Below are 22,515 nucleotides of genomic sequence, written 5' to 3' on the forward strand. Positions count from 1 at the left end.
ATGATCAATGTTTAGAAGAACTCAGGGACAACTTATATAAACACTTGGAATACAAAAACTGGTTGCTGGTAGTCACGCGGTTTTCCAACATTCAGAACACCAACCTTTTTACAACTTGCACCAGTGTTTTCATTCTGGTGCAACTCGCCGAGTGCTCTCATTGCTTGGTTTTGCATTATTTGTATCCTTTTTTAGTTACCTATCAAATTGTAAAAAAAATGAAGATGTAAAAAAATATACAAAAATTGTCCTATCTGGACAGTTTTCACATCCATAAAACTTAAAAAAAAGAGAAAAGTTTTAGCAAAACAAAAATACAGAAAAAAGAGCTTATTTTTTTAATAAAACTTCTGCAGCAGAAGTGTCAGAAAGAGAGCAAGTTGAAGGAACACCCATAAAGAGAGAACTACAAAACATCATTAGATGCCAAGAAAGTAAGTTAAAGATGTTCCTCTGTAATACTAACAGACGTAGAGTGTAAGGCACAATCAGAATTTTCTTGCGATATCAGTCGTTATCAAATAAACGTAACTACCTATAGTATGTAGGTTCTAAAAGTCCAAATGAAATACGAAGACACACAAACAGCGTTCTCAGCGCCGTAAATGGGGGGGGGGGGGCTGCAGCGTTTGACTCCTCTCTCCTGAAAAATTTCTTTAAGTCTTAAATTAGCTTTAAAAATACCGGTAAAAAGACTATCTATATTAAAAACAACCAAACAGTGATCAAACTAAAAAACGGTTTTGGCCCCAATATTGATCAGAACAACCGTATAACGGGGTGCAATTACAAGGACTGTATCCAGGATGAGGGGGTGCTGAGTTTAAACCCCACTCCCCCGAACAATTTCTCTGACTCTTAAATTGGCCGTAAAAAGGAAAGTAAAAAAGACTGTTTATACTAAAAACAACTAAAAAATATTCCTGCGACTCATAGATTGGTCTAAAAAATTCAATAAAAAAAACGCTAATTTGAGACTGTTAAACAAAGTCCAAGGGAGGCAAAGCCCTTCTTCTTCATTATTTTAACCTCCCCCCTCCATATCCGAACAAAATCCTGGAGACAACTGAGGCAGTGTTTTGAGAAAATATTTTAGTTTTAAAAATTGTATTTTAATGTGAGTTCTTTTATTTTTTTCATTTGTTTTGCTGAGGAAGGCCCTTGGATATAGGGTCAAAATATTCATTTAAAGTTGCATTCCACTGTTTTATATAAAAAAAATCCCGTTGTGCTACTTGTTGTTTATGCAGTGGACCCAATAGTAGCTAAGCTTCTTCTTTCAACTTCAAGCGCAACTTTTTATACGAAGTCATTATACCAGTCGCACTAAAGTTGCAAATAATTTTAAACTTTTTATGCTATCATCGAGATAGATACAATAAATATTTACTGAATACAGAAGTCTAATATCCTGCATATCATTAGCATTCAGAATGGGGGCAAATCTGACATTATATTTTTGAAAATATTCAAAAATATTTTTTTGAATTTATAAAGGCAATTGAATGGTCTTCCGTGTTTTCTTATCAAATTGGTTTGGAAAACTTGTAGACTTTTTCTACCTCATTGTGTATAATGTTTTGTCAAACGGTTTAATAACGAACTCTTTTTTATAGAATTTGATGTTCTGGAATGTTTTGTTAGTTTTATTATCATTTGTTTATTAATTGTTAATGTTCTAAAGGAAAAGCCAAAAACTTGGAAGATAAATTTACCAAATTAAAAGACATTTACCAAAAGCTGCGTGAAGAGCACATCAGCCTTTTGCGACAGAAAGCAGATGTTGAAAAGCAATGTGCATTGCAAAAAGCTCAGTTGACTGAAAAAGAGAATCTTAAAGAGGAGGTCAAAACGAAGAAAGCAGAATTGGAAAATTCAACAAAGACCCTAGAAGAAGTAATGGGTGAATTAGAATCAAGAAAATCTGATATAGCTACACTTGAAGTAGAAAAGAAAAATATGGAAGAGATAATAAAAGTAAGTGGGCTATGGGCAAATATAGTAGGTCTAAGGAGAAATGGCGGAAACAAATATTTATATTGTCAGAAAGTTTATTTTTTTGAAGCGGGACTAAACAGAAAAGCCAGTTTTTACCCCAGATTGTAGTGGGCGCTTTGTCTGGAGTTTAGTTGGACATGGGCGCCCGCAGGGGGGGGGGTCGCAGGGGGGCCATGACCCTCCCTGGAATTTGACCCTGAGTAGGAAGAAAATAGAAGTGTAACAACTAATCAAAGAAAAATAATTTCTTATTTTTGTTTTGTCTTTAAGAACTGCTATTAAACTTGTTTATAATCAATTCTTAGATCTTAGATTAACTCAAAATAGGCCATTATTTATCTATCTAAAGGAGACCGAAACCGGAACCCGATTTAGGGTGTAAATATTCTCAAGGGCATTCTTATGCCCTAGCAATAGTGCGACAAGCTTGATAAAGCTTACCGCATTTTGGAATTAATAAACAAAGAAAGTTTTATATATATACATCGTTGTGCCCCATTAGGATCAGTTTAATCTTGGTTTTTGCTCATGTTTTTTCAAGCTAAAAACGTAAGTCTAATTTTTTTTATTCTTTTTCTTAATTTTTAAAATCTAATACTAGTTAAGGGGTAAGATTCTAATGTTGCTTAAGTCTATAATGATCATCCTGTGTCTATTCCATTGGTTGTATCCTATAAGATCTTATCCTATTAGAAATTTTGCTTGCTTTTCTTTCATAATAATGAAACTTAACTTTTAGCTTAAACCTGAACGGGAATTTAGTCAAGATACCGGAATTTGTGAATTAAAAATATTGATTTTTAATAAATCAACAAATAATTGATAATTAATCACCAAATAATTCTAAATAAATGGCTTAAATTGAATAGTAAAATTAATAGTAATTAGTAAAAATACTAGTAAAATAGTAACCATTCTTTACCCCCCCCGCGGTAAATACCCCCCCCCCAGGAAAATGCCCCCCGTGGAAAAAGGCTTTCCAAATTTGAGAATTTTATTTGAGTTTATTTTATCTCCGCTATTCTGATATCTTCCCCCCTCCCCTAGAAAATTTTCTGTGGGCGCCCTTGCTATACTCATAGAAAGATGCATGAGGTTCAGTTTCTATCAAAAATATAGAACGCGTGCAATAAAATGAGGGTTGTGAAAATATTAAGAAGAATTCCTACTATAGTGATTATAAAATAAGGTAGAGTTTTCAACAAAAATGAAAACTAAACAAAGAATAAGTCAGAAAATAGAATGCAAATATCAACTCAAAAGTTCATTGCCTGGTAAAGGAGTTGACCTAAATTCTTCTTTCCCACATTGGATGGGGATCTTCCCCGAATGGGATCCTGGTAGCTGAAACAAATACCGCTAGTAAAGATTTATGGTTGATGTTATTTAAAATGAGTCTTGCAACTTCCCCCCCCCCCTCCCAAAAAAATAAAAAAATAATTAGTGCTTAGAAAAAAGGTATTTTGGGGTCTTTAAGGATTGGTAAAAATTTTAAGTATGTCCAAAATAGGATAATGATAATTTAAATAATTATTTTAAAACCATGTAGATCTCGCATTTTTTTTTTCGGGAGATGCATGGGCTCCTTCAATATTTTTTACTCACTTCATTCTCCGTCGTGGGAGCCCTCAAGGAATATCTCATAATTAAAATTAGCACTTTAGTTCTCTACCTCCAAGCACGTCAGGTCCCTATGTATAAGCACGTATTCTCCCTACGTCCAAGCCCGTCAGCTCCCTACGTCCAAGCACGGAAAAGATTACCCCAAACTTTTCAGTTTCGTCAGGTGCTGACGATCTAATAATTCCTTAAGATATGGGGCTCTTGAAAAATGAAATCAGACATCAGAAAATAAGTGTCTTGTCTGGTTAGGTTACCGAGGTTAGAACATAATAACTTTTGTAATAGAGTAGAATATAGTACTTTTACTGAAGAATTGGCTTTGTGTGCTTTTCTTTACCTCCCTCCGCTTCCTCCATGATTTTCGTTTAGAGAGATGGGGTTATCTTTAGAGAGATTAAACTCTTTCTCACAACTTTGTTTTTAAACAATAGGAAACTTTAGCGTAAAGAGCGAGGTGTTGAGGAGGGGACAGCTCTTTTCATATACGGAATAATTTCTGTTCGTTTTAAGTTTTGATGTCGCTCCTTACTTTCAGTTACAGAAAAACTTGTCTTTTTTATTTAATTATTAAAAAAGGGTTTAAGCGTCTGAGCTGCAAGACGTACAATGAATAGTACAGCTTAATAGATTAAAAAACACAAGTTTTCAAATGAAACTAAAGACACAAGGGGTCTAGTTAGGAGAGGATTCCCGTCCCCTCAATCCCCGCTCTTAATGCTAAATTTTGTTCTATTAAAAGCATTCTAGATGGCAAAAAGATGTTTTTGCTTTTGCTAGAAAATAAGTAGATGGTTCTTAGTATTGGATCCATCTACCGAAAAGAGTTTTGAATGAGGAAGTGCATTTGAAATCCAATAGATCTCCGCAAAAATCGGCATTAGTGGAAACACCAACGCTAACCAATGAACTATTCTGGTACCCACTCTATAACGCACGTCATAGATAGGGTACTAATAAATTAAATTTATGTTAGAATAAGCCCTTTTTTATATCTACTCGATACGATCATCACCGGAAAAAAAAATATTCATCGATGACTCTGGAAAAATATTAAATATTTATATGGAAAGCCAGGATTGGGATATCCAGGTTACTATTGGCTATAATCTTTGGAGCAACAGTCAACATTTCTTCCGCTTTTCCTAATTTGTTCACTGGCCGAAAATATTAATCGCTTTTTGTTTCCTATTTTGTTTCACTCTTGGTTGGAGCCAGTAAAGTATTTTTTCTGATTTTTATCCATGTTTCCTTTTTGATCTCATGTATCCACGTTTTTTTCATTGTTTCCTTCATTGATTTCATGTATCCATGTTTCCTCTTTTGATTTCATGTATCCGTGTTACTTTTTTTTGCACTGATGATTGCTTAATAGAAGCCAATGCCAAAATATTTTGCGCTTATTTTATTTACTTTTTTGTTTTATTGTTATGTATTGCCACTAAGGCCTTAGGGAAAAACTTTTGACTTTCTAGGACGGCTCAGCCGTCCTAGCCAAGTCGTTAGCGAGCTAGACTTGAAATCCTGAGGACATGGGTTCGAGTCCCGATGTTGCTGGTTATTTGGTTTGGAATGGGGGTCGATGGTATGATTTTGTAAGCTCAGTCAGTGTCGACCCAGCTCTAAATGGGGTATTTGGAGAAATCTGGGGTGAAAAAACAGTAAGTATTGGATTATTTGCCCCCAACCACGCATAGCACTCCCGGCTGAAGGCAGAATATCAGGAGATCGGTACCTGCGCAACGCAGACCACGGTCTGCATACGAAAAAATTTTAAGTTAAGTTTTGAATTTCCAAGTTTTTAAGCAAGTCTTGCAACGTCAATGTTTTGTTTTGTAAGAGTCTTTATCTAGCGGAGTTTGCGTAAATGATGTTATTATGCCTTTTTAGGTAATTCTCTTATTTGCACCTTTTTCCGTACGCTATGTTTTTTTAAAGGCCACTTACAATGACATTTTAGCCAATCTGTATTTAAATTGAACCAATCAGAATTTTTACAAAAGATTTTTGGCCGATCAGAAAATTGTATGAAAAATCTGGTTGGCTGGTATTAACAGTCTCAGTATTAGCAAAATCTCATTGTGAATGCACCTTAAAGGGTTCTTGCAAGTATAACATTAGTGAGATACTCATTGAAACAATCCTGTTCGCGGGTAGATTCTGAGACCACACTGACTATGCATAAAATACGGTGAGACGAAGCTTGGGACCATTATTGACTGGCTGCAAATTGCCCTCGTAGTCTATTTGTCTTTTGAATCCTTTTTTTTCGTTTTTCGTTTTTTCGTAAAGAAATGTTCGTTATGTTCGTTATGAATAAATCTTTGCCAGGGGTGCCAATTCATGAAAATGTAGAGAGGTGTAGTTTTTTTTTACAATTTCTTTTCAAAATGAAAATGCAGAAAAGGGTTTCTTTCAAAATCTAAGAAGGGGGAGTAATTTTGTTTTTTCTCAATGAAGATACCAAAAAAGAAAGGATTTTTCAAGAACTAAGGGAATATGTGATCTAGAGGAGGATAATTGTTGCACCTCTTGGAGCTAAACAAACTAACATGGTGTAATAGGTTATCAAATAATGAAATAATAAATTCTTAAACTAAATTAGAAAAATAAATTAAAAACAAGTAGATTCAAATAAATAAATGAAAACAAAAATTGAAGAATAAATCAATATAAATAATAAACTGAACTATATTAATAAAAAAATTAAATAAAAAAACAATTCTTTTATTTAATTAAAAATATATGCCCCCTTCCCCCCAATGCCCCCTGTTCTGTGTTTGTATTTACGAGCAGAGCATGGATTCGTGTATAGGTTCTAAGACAATACTGGTGTTGTGGTGAAAGAAGTGAATGATGAATGAAATGCATTACGAATGAATGAGCTGATGAATAAAAATTACACGAAGAAAGGTCCTTGTTGATGCTTTGTTGGTTGGTTTCTCCAATTTGTTTCACAATCGCAGTGCAGACACAACGCATCATATGGATGTGTTGTGTGAAAGAGGCTTTATTTTTATTCTATCGCTTTTCAGTGGCTTTGGAAGAAAAGATGCATGATATAGCTACTAATATTAGACAGCTTTAGACTAAAATCACTCAAAACCAATTTGAAAAATATTAAACATCTGCATTAGACTCTGAAGTAAAAACAGAAAATTTACATTTCTGATTTCTTTCTGATTTATTCTATTGCTTCTTATAGATTTTGGAAGAAAAGATGCATGATGTACTTACTAATATTAGCCAGCTTTAGACTAAAATCACCCAAAACCAGTTTGAAAAATATTAAACTTCTGCATTAGTCTCTGAAATCAAAACAGAAAATTTACATTTCTGATTTCTTTCTGATTTATTCTATCGCTTCTTATAGGTTTTGGAACAAAAGATGCATGATGTAGTTACTAATAGTAGCCAGCTTCAGACTAACATCACTCAAATTGAGGCTGAAAAATCTGAAATTTCTGCATTAGTTTCTGAAATGAAAACAGAAAATCAATATTTGTTAAAGAGAATTGATTCTTTGGAAGAAGACCTGAAAGTAAAAGATAACGATGCCTCTTCTTTGCTATCATTTAAAGATGATTTGCTGAAAGACAAAAATGAAGTTGATAAGCAATTGTCTGAAGAAAGAGGGAAAAGCTTGGAGATGACTAAAAAAATTGAAAGTTTAGAACAAGAATTAAAAGAAAAAGTAACCAAGGCATCTTCTTTTCTTTCTAATAATGAGGCATTGCATGCAGAGGTGGCAGAACTTAAGGTATGCATGGAGAATTTAGAAACTCGAAAACACGAGTTGGAGGGTGAGCTAATGGACAGCATCAACTGCCTCCATAGTACAGATAAACTTCGCACTGATCTGGAAAGGGAGGTGGAAAAACTAACTGTTAACACGAAAGCGCTTTTAGAGGAAAAGACAAAATTAGCAGAAGAGCTTGATATTTCTCGCTCCGAATTTGACGAAGTACGGAATATGATGCGGAGCTTGCAGTCAAGCTTGTATGAAAAGCTTGAAGAGAGGAAACAGCTTATCGACTCAAGGGAAAGGCTTGAATCTGAGTTAACTTATTGTAAAGATGAGCTTCTTAAAGAACGTTCCTTGCGTTCAGAGGTTGAAAAGAGGGTGGTAACACTAACGGGTGATTTACAGGAATTAACAGCTGGTAAGGAAGCAATTTTTGAAGAGAAAAGTTCACTGTCAACAGCTTTGGAAGAAGAGAAAAGGCTGAAAGCTCTGACGTTACAACGGATGGAAGAAGAAAAAGAAGAACAGATGAAAAGGAATGAAGATGTAGAAAAAAATAATGTTGAGCTCCTGAAAAAATTGTATGGTAAGACTTTTATTTCAAAATAGTTAGCTTATAGTTAAATAGTTTTATGAATATAATTAATATTGAAAACATGTGGATACTGCTGTTTCAGATTATTGTAAAAATAAAGATAAAATACACAATAATTAGTCAACAATTAATAAATAAGTACTAATCAATAAACAATAATTATTTAGCAGGATCAAGTAATAAAATAGCTTAATTAAAAGGATGATTTAGAGAATTAATTTCAAATACGATAATCAGCTTTGAAGAAATTAATTTAAGCAAGTTTACACTCAGTTTAAAACGATGGGACGGAAGTTGGATTTATTTATAGTCTGCAATGTCACCACTATGAAAAGAAGATTTTAATCAAAAAGTCTGTGGTAGCGAACTGTAAGTACGTAAATAGGGACTCAGCCCAATGATAACGGAAACTCTAAAAAACAGAATTTTGATAACAATCGATACATCCGAAGAATTGGCTCTGTTACCAGTCAAAAGCCAAGATCCTGAGAAAATGAGCCTAATTTTCGTAGAAGGGGGGGGGGGCATCCCCAAAAAGTGAACTTCAATGAAAATCACACCATCTGATTCAGCATATCAGAGAACCCTACTGTAGAGGTTTCAAGCTCCTATCTACAAAAATTTTTAATTTTGTATTTTTGTCCAGAAAAAAGGTCACGGATGCGTGTTAATTTGTTTTTCAACGAGAAGAATTTTCTTCGGGTAGGAAAGTCTACGGTGGGGATTTTCCAGTGGGAAATAGCCACGAGGGGGGGGGTATCTCCTTACATGATTTAAAAAACGGTCTAAAATTAGATAAAGACAAGTTTTCTTTTTTTTTTTTTTTTTTTTTTTTTGTGGAGTAGCCTATTAGGATTTAAAACGAACAGAAAATTATTCCGTAATGTGAGGGGGACTGCCCCTTCCTCCATCCTTACTCTTTACGCTTTTTTACTTTTTATCATAATTATTTAAGAAAGGCTGATCAAACACAAGGGCCGTTGAATGGAATGAGAAGTATTTTTAAAGAGCTTTAAGACTTTAGCATAAAGAGTGAGGGCTGAATATTGAGTAGCCCTCATCATAAATTGTATGATTTCCGTTCGTTTTAAGTTTTAATGTTGCTCCTTACTTTGAGTTGAAAAAAAAAATTTAATTGACTCTACAAGTTTGGCGTAAAAGAATAACGAATTCTGATTAAGCCAAAGTATGACGAATTATGAAGACTAGCAAGAAAAAAATAGTGAATTTTGGCAAAAAAGAAAAAAATTGATAAATGATCAAATAGAAAAGTGAAGCTTTTTCTACTTTAGGGCGTTGCAAGTCCATATCCAGGATTTTTTTCAGGGGGTGGTATAAAAATTGTAAAAACCGCACCAAAAATTTGTTTACATACATTTTTGTTACGTTTTTACGAGTCGGACAAACATTTTGGGAGAGGGGGATCAAACCCCCTATCCCCCCCCCTGGACACTGCCTTTGAATGATGTTTTAATTTAAAAACGAACAATTAAAAGCATAAAACTAATAAATCGAAAACAGCAAACTTGAGTTAACTTACAATATAAAATATACAATTAACTTGCATTACATGTTTTTATTAACTTACGATTAAGTGGCAATCAATGTCTTTCGAACGTCGAATGCAAGTCAAACTATTTCATTTCAACAATATTTCAATTATATTTCAATTATATTTCAACTATATTTCATTTCAGCGAGTCAAGCTCCATTTCAACTATAGTAAATACCAGAAAGGCAAAACTTTTTATTGAAAACTTTATAAGATAATGTCCGTTTATAAATCATTAAAACTTGCTTGGAATAATTATTTGAGGATCAATACTTCTACCGTCCTAACATTGACGGTTTGTCTAGAATGACGAATTTTGAAGATTGACGAAGAAAAAATGATGAATTTTGGCAAAAACTGAATTTTGGTGATAAAAAGAAATAAAAAATCGAAGCTTTTTTTATTTAAAGCTGTAATTTAATTTTAAAATAAAGAAGTAAGAAGAAGTAAGAACACGGCAAAATCGCATTAACTTATATTATTTGAAGTCTACAGAAGAAGTCACCCATAGTCACTCCAATAACACAGCATTTTATTATTGTAAACTTTATACGGATAAATAATAAATTTGTTTTGAATAATTGTTTTAGGATTAATACTTCTACTGTCCTAACAAAGATTGTTTTCTTAGAATGACGAACTTTGATGATTGAAGATGAAAAAATGATGAATTTTGGCAAAAACTGAATTTTGGTGATGAATTTTGGCAAAAACTGAATTTGGCAAAAACTGATGAAATAAAAAATCGAAGCTTTTTTTATTTAAAGCTGTAATTTAATTTTAAAATAAAGAAGTAAGAAGAAGTAAGAACACGGCAAAATCGCATTAACTTATATTATTTGAAGTCTACAGAAGAAGTCACCCATAGCTAACTCCAATAACACAGCATTTTATTATTGTAAACTTTATACGGATAAATAATAAATTTGTTTTGAATAATTGTTTTAGGATTAATAATTCTGCTGTCCTAACAAAGATTGTTTTCTTAGAATGACGAATTTTGAAGATTGACGAAGAAAAAATGATGAATTTTGGCAAAAACTGAATTTTGGTGATGAATTTTGGCAAAAACTGAATTTGGCAAAAACTGATGAAATAAAAAATCGAAGCTTTTTTTATTTAAAGCTGTAATTTAATTTTAAAATAAAGAAGTAAGAAGAAGTAAGAACACGGCAAAATCGCATTAACTTATATTATTTGAAGTCTACAGAAGAAGTCACCCATAGTCACTCCAATAACACTGCATTTTATTATTGTAAACTTTATACGGATAAATAATAAATTTGTTTGGAATAATTGTTTTAGGATTAATAATTCTGCTGTCCTAACAAAGATTGTTTTCTTAGAATGACGAACTTTGAAGATTGAAGATGAAAAAATTATAAATTTTGGAAAAAACTGAATTTTGGTAGATGATCCAATAGAAAATGGAATTTTTTTTTACTTGAAAGTTATGTTTTAATTTATAATAAAGGTATAAAATATGAATAAAATAATTAAACCAAAAATAGCAATAACAATAATTATGCTCATTTTGTCGAGTTTGGGGAATAAAAATAACTTTACCATATAAACAATTCAATCTTGCTCGGAATAATTGTTTTAGAATTAGCTCAATCATTGTCGCCATCTATCGAAAAATTGTTTGTAGTAATTTTACCAATAAACGGGTTGTCAGTTGTTTGTTTATCTAAGAATTTTTTCTAATTTATCTAAAAAAAAATTCTGCTGATTTATTTAAAAAACAAAACATAGAAAAAGTTGTTGATAGATTTTGACACAAAAATCAAATTCAAAGAACAAACATGTAACCTTTGAAGAATAAATCGGACAATTAAAAAATTAGTACGAAACCCTCAAAGTTTTTCATCTAAGAAATAATTGTGGATAATTTTTTTTCTTTTAAATATTTTTTTTTGTATTTTATGTCCTTAAAATGCTGTTTATAGCCTTTTTTTTACACTTGATGGTTTCCTTTTTTAAATTTCACCGCAAGTCATGTTTTCTCAAAAATAATTGGTAATATTTATTTATTAAGTATTTTATTCCTTTTTATTTAAAAATTAGTTTTTACGATTAAATTTTGTATTTGCTTTTATGAAATAATTACATATTTGATATATGATTATTGTAATTTAATAAGATGACATTTTTGGTGAAATTTTGGTCATACATCTAGGCAACAAATTCAAAAATAATATTACTCTCAGGTGCGGGGTGCGATATCTATAAATAATTATCATTATAATAATATATATATATATATATATATATATATATATATATATATATATATATATATATATATATATATATATATATATATATATATATATATATATATATATATATATATATATATATATATATATATATATATATATATATATATACATATATATATATATATATATATATATATATATATATATATATATATATATATATATATATATATATATATATATATATATATATATATATATATATATATATATATATATATATATATATATATAATATTATAATTGTAATATTATAGATAATTATTATATATATTTGTATGAATTTAATTGCAGATAATATCGTAGAGGAGGCAAAATCTGAATTGTCGTCTTGTGTTGAAACCTTGAGAGAGCCGCCTGTTGCTATAATTGCACTTTCCCCAGGTAAGGAACTCGTATGGTTAGTCTATAATGCATTGAAAATACCTCTTTACCTCTTTACCAAACCTCTCAACCTCTTTACCAATAATTATATGCACCACTCTAGGTGCACATATATTTTTATTATCCATTAGGTGTATATGAACTATTTTGCCAGGGTTGTCAAAGGAAGATATTTTACTGAATTAGCGATAGTGTTTATAGCGATTTTGCTCTGAGAAATGTACGAATAGAAATAGTTAGAATTGCTGTCATATTTGTATCATGAGATGGTTAGTCCGAAAATTGAATCTTTTGCTGTGAAAGAGTTTTTTGCTCTGTGCTTGAGTGTGCCGAAATGAGAGCGTGAGTATATTAATCCTCTAAAGATGGCGTCTGGCAATAGTGACATGAATCGTAAGTCCGGATGATAGAATTTAATTAGCGAAATTTGTGAAAGTAGGTTTTTCAGGAAAAATAGGCTAGTGAAATACGCTTTTTAGTGGTATTTTTAACATAAAGCCGAATGACCAACAAAAGTCAACAGGAGGCAACAAAAAGTCAACAAAGGAAAGTTTTTGAGAAGTAAAAGTGTTTTGGGCACGGCCGTGTCCAGGATTATTTTTTTTCGGGGAGGATTATGTTTCCGACAGGGAGTTAAAAAAAAACACAATTTAAGAGGAAAATTTCTCTTAGATTTTCATCCTGGAGTCTACCAACATCATAACTTCCCGGGAGGTAGTTACCCTTCCGATATTTCAGCTTTAAATTAACCCTTGACACTACTAAATGGTGATCTTTACTTTTAACATCAATAAAAGCACTCCTATATACCCTACTATCTTGTATTGATCCTGCCAGTCTTCGGTTTACTGTAACATAATCAATAAGGTTTGTTCTCTTACCATCACGTGAATACCAAGTTAACTTATGAGCCATTTTATGACCAAACACCGTATTAGTTATAACTAGATTGTTATAACTACAAAATTGCAAAAATCTGTAACCATTACTGTTTTCTTTTCCTACTCCAAATTTATCTAGGCTAGGATACCATCTATCCCTATTTCTGCTGACCTGGCCGTTAAAATCTCCTAATAAAGACATCATATTTCTAGCTGGGACCCTGTCTATTTTCTCTTGTAACTGTAAGTACAATTGATCTGAGTCACTAGTATCTCCGTCAGTCGGTTCTACAGAGGCATATACTACTATAACTATACCCTGTAACTATATAACTATAACCGATACCCTGAATTTTTTAATCATAAAATGAGCAATTAGTATTCTATTATTATATACCTTCCCAGCCTAAACAAGATTAAGCAGCTTCCTTATTCATCATGAGCCCTACTCCCTGTCTATGTACCCCATCCTTCATGCCTGAGTAAATAAATTCTATATTACATAATTTCATGCTTCCTACCCTTGGGATATGAGTTTCTGAAAATCCTAATAAGTCCAGTTCGAATCGTCTGAATTCGTCAATGAAAATGTCGATACGATGGTCATTATTTAACGCCATTACATTTCAATTTTCACGTTCTATAAATTATTGAAATTGTTTTTGTCTCAAGAAAAGCAATGATCCCGAATACCAGTGCAGGACGGGGATCACATATCTTCTCAAGTCTACATTGAAGCGATTAAGCCGGATTAGAACCGGACAGCAAGAAGTCCCTGGGGCTTTCAGTATGAACGAGGCTTTGGGCAATCCTGGGTTTATCTTGGTCACAACATGGTTTTCAGCACATGGCGATGCTCTTCTAGAAACAAGAGTGGAAATCCTGCACAGACAATCTTAAGCCTATTACCCCTTACTCATTATATTCATGTCTATAAATATTATACCACTACGGGAAGGCAGCCCATAGTAGAGAAATTAGCTAGGAAGAGGTTTTTCAGACCGAAAACTCCCGTCAAAACAGACCAAGTATAGAAAAATTGTCAATTAATCAGAATCCCGTGCAATTGCTGTGTTGTTTACTAGGCTATAATTTCCTCGAGGGGTGCCTCTCCTCAAGTGGAAAAAAGGGACTGTATCAGATATTAAGCTGACAAGAACAGATACTACACTTTGATCTTAGCCAAATTTCCGAGAAGCGATATATGGAATTAATTCCTAAATATCAGTTTCTGTGTTTAAAAACCGGTGGTTTAACACTGTAAAATGGTGTAAATAAATATTTGTAAGTTTAGTTGTAAAATTTTGTAATTGCGAGTATTAGTAGATTTAAGTATATTTCAAAATGTAATAAATTTCATTTAGTAAATAAAACTGTTTATAAAAACAATTCTTACCATTCTACATATTTGTGTTGGGAAGTTTAACCTGACTTATCAGAAGTTTCCCCAAACTGTAAAACTAGGAGGGAGCTATTAAAGAGTTTTTGCTATACTACTACTACTAGCAACTTACTACAGCACCAAGCATTCTGAGGCCAACAGAGCTACGCACGCTCTTCCTCTATCACAATCTATTCAAAGCCTCCCTCTTTAAACTCTCCTAAGAAATTCCCTTTTCCCTTAAATCTATCCTTACGGCATCTTCCCATCCCATTAGGGGACGATTTGCTTTTCATTTGGCCGTAGACTCTTTTTAATTAGTGTTCACTGTGAAAGATTGTGACTGGACTGGTGGATATTTTCGCCCAGTTTATACAATATTACCTACTGAGATTGTACCTTGTACTTGCAGATATTTCTGTAACAAGAGCCACTTCGTCGCTCAATAGCCTGGAAAATATCTTGCGGTTGTTGGAGAATCTAAGAGAGTTCTTCAATGGATCCTCGGTGTCTGATTGTGTAGTGAGTATAATGCAGTTTACTGACATTGTTGCTACTTTTGTTATTGATGGCAAAGTTTTGGCAACGTCTTTCCCAGACATGGACAAAGGAGAAAGTAAGTATGAATTAATTACCAGTTAGCAAACACCAAATAAAATTAAGGATTTTGTGTTCTAAAAATTCTCGATTGTCAACCTGTTTCTAATTTGATGTCAACCTGTTCTAAAATTATTCTACTTGTAAAAGAACAGTTTGGAATAGATAAACCATTCCCCATCAATTTGTTCACAACTCAGCCCATTTATTAAAAGCTTTTACCAAGTAATTATCGATTAAAGTTTTTATGCTTCTCAAGCCTTATTTATTGTGTTTTGGAACAACACGACTCGTAACATTATTCCTGCAAAATAGTATTCTCTTCTTATATTATATCAGCATTTAAAACTAAATATTTAAATACTTCTAATGCCTAAAATTCTTCGGTTTTTCTTCAATAGGGTTTTTGTTTGTTCATTTTCAGCAATGAAATTTAGGAGTACAAAAGGATTGAAAAGAAAATGGTTAAATGGTTATCAGAAAGAAAAAAGGAAAACTTTATTCTAAGTGACAGCATAAATACCAACATATCATTTTGCACTTTCCATTTTTATGGAAAGGAAGTTTAGTTCAGCTTGTTCTCCGACTGTTATGAAATATAAAACTTTGGGAAAAGAAAAGAAATGTGGCATTGTTTACTGAAATGTCAAATAGACTAGGTTTGATCTAAACTCCGTAATTGAAAGCCATTTTATTATGATCTGCTTGTGCGGTTGCTACGTGTGTCCCTGTAGGATGCCTACAGGATGTCCCTCTAGGATCCAAAGATCTTCATACTAAGCAATGGTTCTTCCATGCTACGCCGTAAATTCGAATTTAACAAGCCGAGTCCAAAACTCCAGGAATTAAAAATATGTTTAACGAAAAAGGATAGCTAAACGAGGATGTAAAAAGGATGGAAAAAGGATGGTCAGTACTATCCAGTACTGACCAGTGCTCACCAATAGGACCTGTACTTGCTAAACAAACAAAAATAATTAATTTATATTTCCCATGAAAGTAGTGGCGTAATTTCTTCAAAATCCCGAAGGGGGGGGGGGTGGCAAAGTTGGAGCCAACTTTCCCAAATCAAGTAAAAATAGGAAAATTAGCCATTTGGTACGAGAATTTAAGGAGAATTTTTTTCAGTAAAGTACAAATTATATTCTGGCTTTTAGAAAGCATATGGTGCAAGTCCTTTTTATATATTAAATAAAAAAAACAAGTTTTTTAAACTGAAAGTAAGGAGCGACATTAAAACTTAAAACGAACAGAAATTATTCCGTATATGAAAGGGCTGTCCCCTCCTCAACGCCTCGCTCTTTACGCTAAAGTTTTTTATTGTTTTAAAAAATAAAGTTGTGAGACAGAGTCAAACTTTAGCGTAAAGAGCGAGGCGTTGAGGAGGGGACAGCCCCTTTCATATACGGAATAATTTCTGTTCGTTTTAAGTTTTAATGTCGCTCCTTACTTTCAGTTTAAAAAACTTGTTTTTTTTATTTAATTTCTGATCGTTTTTTAGTTAATGCAGCTTTTATTTGCATAAAAATTTTACTTTTCTTTTGCTAAATGGATGTCTTTACAAATTAACTTACGTAACTAACTTCTATATTCGTATATTTTTCTTCTGGCAAAAAATAAAAAGTTGCAGATTTTTATAGATATGAGCTTGAAACCTATGTAATAGGGATTTCTGATACGCTGAATTCTGACGGTGTGATTTTCATTAAAATTCTTTCACTTGTAGGGGATGTTTTCCCCCTCTTTAAAAAATCGAGTAAATTTTCTCAGGCTTGTAGCCTTTGATGAATAATACTAAACTTAATAAAATTTATATATTTAGGATTAGCATTATAAACACATTCTTTTGATACATTTATTGACATCAAAATTCCGTTTTTAAAAGTTTCGATTACTATTGAGCCGTATCGCTTGTTTTTTTATTGTTTTTTTATTACGTATATGTTATTACGTATATGAAGGGGTTATCCCCTTAGTCAATAACACGCTCTTTACGTTAAAAGTTAAAAAAAATGTTGATTCACAAACCCCTGAATCACAAAGGCCGTTTAATTAGAATAGATAGCTCTTTTGAAAGCACTAAAAAAAACTGTAGCGTAAAGAGCGAGGTATTGACTTGGGGGAGAACCCCCTCACATACGTTATAATTTCTGTTCGTTTTAAGTTCTAATATTTCTTCTTACATTTCAGTTGAAAAAACTTGTTTTTTTATTTAATTTCTGATCGTCTAATGATCGATTTAATTTCTAATGCTTGGAAATCTGGCGCCCCCTTCATAGAAATGTCTCTTACCCCAAAGAAACATCCTCCACGGAAATATTCTCTAGAGTAACCCCCTCCTTTAGCCCCCCCCCCCAGAAAAAATCCTTCCTGAAAATGGTTGTATACTTCCCAATAACCAATAAATAATGCTGGCAATTCCGACGCCCCCTTCATGGCAATTTCCCTTCCCCCATGAAAACTTCCATCATGAACAGATCCTACAACATATCTAACGACCCATCCTTCCCTCTCAATGCCACAAAAAAAACCTCCTGAAACTTCTGTATACTTCCCAATTACCAATACAATATGTTAAAATTGGGTAAAGCTCATAACTTTTAGCCCTCCCTCTGGAAGCATTGGAGTACTAAGTCACCCTAAAAATTATATTTGTTGTATATTAGGCTCTGTTGAACAAAATTCCTGTCTCAAAATTTTGAACAGATTATTTTGGGATAAAAATGATAATTGGTCATGTCTGATGTGGCCTCAATTTTTTTTGGTCACTTGTAATGAGCACTTGGAATTTTATTTCCCGTATCATTGAAACCTCCACCAATCTCCTCTAACTAAACGTTCAACACGATCATCACTGGGGAAAAAAAAACAACAAATAAACCCGCATCCGTGATCTTTCTTCCGGCAAAAAAATGTGAAATTCCACATTTTTGTAGATAGGAGCTTGAAACCTCTACAGTAGGGTTCTCTGATACGCTGAATATGATGGTGTGATTTTCATTAAGGTTCTATAACTTTTAGGGGGTCTTTCCCCCTTTTTTTTAAAATCTGCCAAATTTTCTCAGGCGCATAACTTTCGATGGGTAGCACTAAACTTGATGAAAGTTATATATTTGAAATCAGCATTGAAATCTGATTCTTTTGATATATCTATTGGTATCAAAAACCCGTTTTCTAGAGTTTCGGTTACCATTGAGCCGGGTCGCTCCTTACTTACAGTTCGTTACCACGAACTGTTTGATTTTTGTTACATATTTTCTGGCACCAGACTCGTGAAAATGCCCAATGTGGTGCAATCCTTCACTCATTTTAAGCCCTAATTTTTACGCATCTATTCAATCCATCTTGAAGGAATCACAGCTATCTTTAATGGAATACCTTCCTCAAAGCGATGCGTTCAAGGCGGGTGCGCCCCACAGTACAAAAGCTGTTTTGAAAGTACTCAAGTATTGAAATTTGTACCTTAATACCCTTAGCTTTGGTAGCAATGTTAGGGGTAATAATAGTAGCAATAGCAGTAGCAATAATAGTAGTGGTAAAGTATTAGTAGTAGCATGCAAATGTTTGCCTTTTGGTTAGGCCAAAATTCCTTTCAATAAGCCCTATAAATTCCACCTTCATACTCCGTTCCTAAGGTATTGCTTATGCGCCCTTTTGACAACCTGCATGCGCAAAGTGTATTTCGGTTCAATTCAACTTCCCGCTTTAATATTCCCTAGAATTATCACTTTCATGCCCTTAGCTTTGGCGTTTCCTTATTCAGGAAATCTGTACAAACTGTAAACCTACCTGTTTTGTTGACCTGACAAACAGTTCAAGAAGATACAGCTCCTCAGAGGGTAGTAAGTGGATTGACCTGTTCGAAAAAGCTATTGAGTCCTATCATGGTGATCCTTAAAAAATAACATCCGGTCTTCGGAAGGGCCTAACCTATAGCCTAACCTACTAACCGTATTCTGGATCATGAGGTGATTAACAGGATAACAGATTATTAAGTTGGACAATGATGAATTAAATTATTCATTGCTCAGAATGCGTTCAGTTTAGGCATAGTAGGGCCTCTGAGGAATTAATTAATCGCATTCCGTAACAGGAGTGTAATATGTGCTTTCTAAAAGTTGTAAAGTTTGTTTTTTGCAAGTTTGAAAAGAAGAGCTCATTTTTTACTGTCATAAAGGTTGAATTAATCTGTGCTCATATAGGTCGATCGCATTTTAATGAATCTACCTAATTCCTTAGAAATAGACGTATCAAATCTGATTTATAAGTGATGTAAAATTAAAAACAAAATAACTTATTTTTTAAGTAAACATGATATAGTGCATATGGTAATTATTTGTGTTACGTATGGTAATTAATATGTAGTACAATATATTGGATATGCACATATGAATGTTAATTACTTGGCATTTTTAGATACGGCTTTAGTCTTCACGCAGAAATAAGAAATTTTGTTTTTTAGTTTATGGTTTTATTTATTTTTCTGAATTCAAGCTTGCCTTTTGGTGGATTCTTTATGCATAAAACCGTCCTCATATCTGCATACGAGGGCAGATGGGGAACTCCTTACACCTCTTCAAAATCGGCTCAGGGTCTCCCTTCAGGAAAAAATGGCGCTAAAAATTTGTTTTCATGATTTGACCCTCCCCTGCACGCTCCAGGTAATTTTGTGCTCTCCCCCATGCGTCAGGTATTTGAATACCTCTTGTATCACTCTCTTGTTATTGTGCTAATTTTGATAATTTTGTCCTACCCCTCCCCTCATGCGTCAGGTATTTGAATACCTCTTCTATCACTCTCTTGTTATTGTGCTAATTTTGGTAATTTTGTGCTACCCCTACCCTCATGCGTCAGATATTTGAATACCTCTTATATCACTCTCTTGTTATTGTGCTAATTTTTGTAATTTTGTGCTACCCCTCTCCTCATGCGTCAGATATTTGAATACCTCTTATATCACTCTCTTGTTATTGTGCTAATTTTTGTAATTTTGTGCTATCCCTCCCCTCAATCTCTTTCTCTTTTAGGCCTTTTGAAATCTCTTCAGGCTATTGGTGTATCACTTCTCACATTTATTGACTCCTTAAAGAATGGATACATAACGAGCAAAAAAGAGGAAATAAATAGCAAGAGGGATAAATTACGTGAAGCTTTCCTTCAAGGTGATAAACATATTGAAGGACTTAGTGAAATTTTGAGAGGGAAATCAGATGGAGAAAACGCAGAGAAACTGTTGGAAGATGAACTAAGCGGTATGGAAAAAGCCATCGATGATGCTGCTGCCCGTTTTGAGGCAAGTAACTAATATTATTATTGTTATTTTATTTCTAACCCACTAGTAACAAAAATATAAATAACAGAGTAAAACATATAAAAAAAAGAAAGAAGAAAGGCACTAACTATGAACAATTTAATCTTCCAAGGCAATGGAACGGAGGAAGTTTATTTTTCTAATATCCAAAAGCTTAGCCTACTACTTAGCACGAAAGCCTTACTAAACATCAATCATCCCGAATTTTGAAAGAATCTTCCCATTACGGCACCATGGATGGAGAAAAAGAAAAAACTTATAATAATGAATACGCAAAGAAGAAATATCAGATGATAGGTAATATTTTACGTAATCAAAAGATACAGATTTGTCAGAATGAAAGAAGCCTTTTTGATTCCCTGTGCCTTTACGTGTCGGCAAAGGAGACATGGGGTGAAGGGGTTTTGTTTAAGGTGAATTTTGAAAAAAGAGAAATTGAAGTACATAATTGAATTGAGTGGGAATATTTTACCACTTGGGGTAAGAAGGAAGTATTAAAAGGAGGAGAGGAAAGAGGATCCTTGCTTTTGCCCCATGTGTGCAAGTATCGATGAGAGTGTGGGTTATGTGATGTATGTGTGATGTGTGATGTATGAGTAGAATTGAGTCAGGTGAGAGATGAAGTATATGGAAAGTCTGAGTTTGGTGAGAGATGGTAGGTGAATTTAATGAAAGATGATTGATTTGCAGGTAATAAAAATTTAGGACGATTTCTCAGATTGGCAATAGAGCACAGAAATGGATTTTTGTAATTTGTGCTTCTCTTTCTTTTGTTTTGTATTGCCAGGGCCCTAGGGCTTTGAGTGCAATAAAATTTACTTACTTACATTCTTATTATACAGAGGATAAAACTTGTAAAGATATAGAACGGAATGATCACAAAACACAGAAAATAATTTGTATAAAGCCTTACAATTTTATTTACCTCTGTTTGCAACAATTCTCGAATCAATCTGAATTTCCATCTGAGTCAGAAATCAACCGAGAACGGAAAGATCGTAAATTCTTAATAAAATTGGTACCCAACCACCTAAAAGACGCCACAAAAAAACGGGGCCACAGAAAACGATTTGCATGCCAGGGGTTTTGGAAGTTAAGGAGACGAAGAGCCAAACGTTAGGTCCTCCTACTTAGCAAGATTTAAACAAAGGCCAATCTGAACAAAAGCTTCGGAAATATACACAGAAATATTCTGTAAAATTAAACAAGACGAGATTAGGTAAGCATATCTGCTTTGACTTTGCTAAGTGATTGCAGGAAAGATGTAGGAAATAAAATAGAAATAGCAAGCAATGTTGTACTAGACTAGGAAAAGTAGGGGAAAGCAAAAGATTGGAATTAGGTCAAAACTTTTGAAAAAACAATGATGGGCCTAGTAAGAAGGTGGCAAATATCACTCACAAAGGGGGTATCACTCACTCGCTTTGCACACGAAGGGTTTGAAGTCCACGTAGTATATGTATCTTGAATTAACTTTCTGAAATGACTTGGGTGTATTTTCAGGATGAACAAAGATCAGTTCCATAGATGGTCCTACCAATAGCCCTTATAGGGGAAAAGAGAAAATTAAGACTGATTAGTCTGAGACAGGATTATAAAAAAACAACTTGAAGAGTTGCTTATGAAAGAAGCTTTAAATAGATAACAATGCTTACCAGAGCTTTACTCTTTAGTCGCCTTAATACCACAACACGTTTATTGTAGATGTAGCGGTAGTATACTTTTATGAGTTTGGTGGCCTGATGTGGCCTAGGGCTGTTACCTTTAGGTGATGACCTAGGTAATATAGATGCATTGGTACACCCGGGATTTGGCCGTGGAAGGGAACCGTTATCGGAAGCTAAATAGGTTGTGAATGTATTAAAGACAACAGAAAAGACGAACATAACTTTTTTGGCTTACTGTACATAACATAACAGAGAAATTGAGTTGAAGGAGAGTTAAACGTGAATTTCAAATACTACTGCCAAATAAAAACTGTTACTTTTAGTTAATGCAGCAAATTTGTTTGAGTATTTTAGGGCAATAGGTTTCCGGTCTCATTAAAGATGAGAAAAAAGCAAAATTGATCGGCAATATATAATTTTGCTTAAAAGATAAAACTTCAAATATTTAAATAACATTTTCTAACACGACACCTATAAGTCAATTGTACTGGCAAACAAA

The 22,515-nt window shown here is 33.3% G+C and overlaps 2 protein-coding genes and 1 pseudogene across 2 annotated transcripts in view; 1 reads left to right on the forward strand and 2 right to left on the reverse strand.

Annotated features, from left to right (window-relative positions):
* The window catches only part of LOC148946422 (huntingtin-interacting protein 1-like), a 13,112-nt gene extending 12,951 nt beyond the window's left edge, over window positions 1-161 (reverse strand). The window contains exon 1 of the mRNA XM_089097692.1: window positions 43-161. Within this exon, the coding sequence (XP_088953818.1) occupies window positions 43-161 (119 nt within the window). The remainder of the gene's footprint in view (window positions 1-42) is intronic.
* Window positions 162-445: 284 nt separating this feature from the next.
* Window positions 446-22,515, forward strand: part of LOC148946423 (uncharacterized) — a 42,818-nt gene continuing 20,748 nt past the window's right edge. The window contains exons 1-6 of the mRNA XM_089097693.1: window positions 446-470; window positions 1,685-1,977; window positions 6,992-7,949; window positions 12,090-12,179; window positions 14,854-15,057; window positions 20,066-20,331. Of these exons, the coding sequence (XP_088953819.1) occupies window positions 446-470; window positions 1,685-1,977; window positions 6,992-7,949; window positions 12,090-12,179; window positions 14,854-15,057; window positions 20,066-20,331 (1,836 nt within the window). The remainder of the gene's footprint in view (window positions 471-1,684; window positions 1,978-6,991; window positions 7,950-12,089; window positions 12,180-14,853; window positions 15,058-20,065; window positions 20,332-22,515) is intronic.
* LOC148946424 (U2 spliceosomal RNA) lies at window positions 14,047-14,262 on the reverse strand (annotated as a pseudogene).

Source organism: Artemia sp. Qi Xiang Cuo, chromosome 12 (assembly GCF_049724085.1).
Source record: "Artemia sp. Qi Xiang Cuo chromosome 12, ASM4972408v1, whole genome shotgun sequence".
In the NCBI taxonomy this organism is placed as follows: domain Eukaryota; kingdom Metazoa; phylum Arthropoda; class Branchiopoda; order Anostraca; family Artemiidae; genus Artemia; species Artemia sp. Qi Xiang Cuo.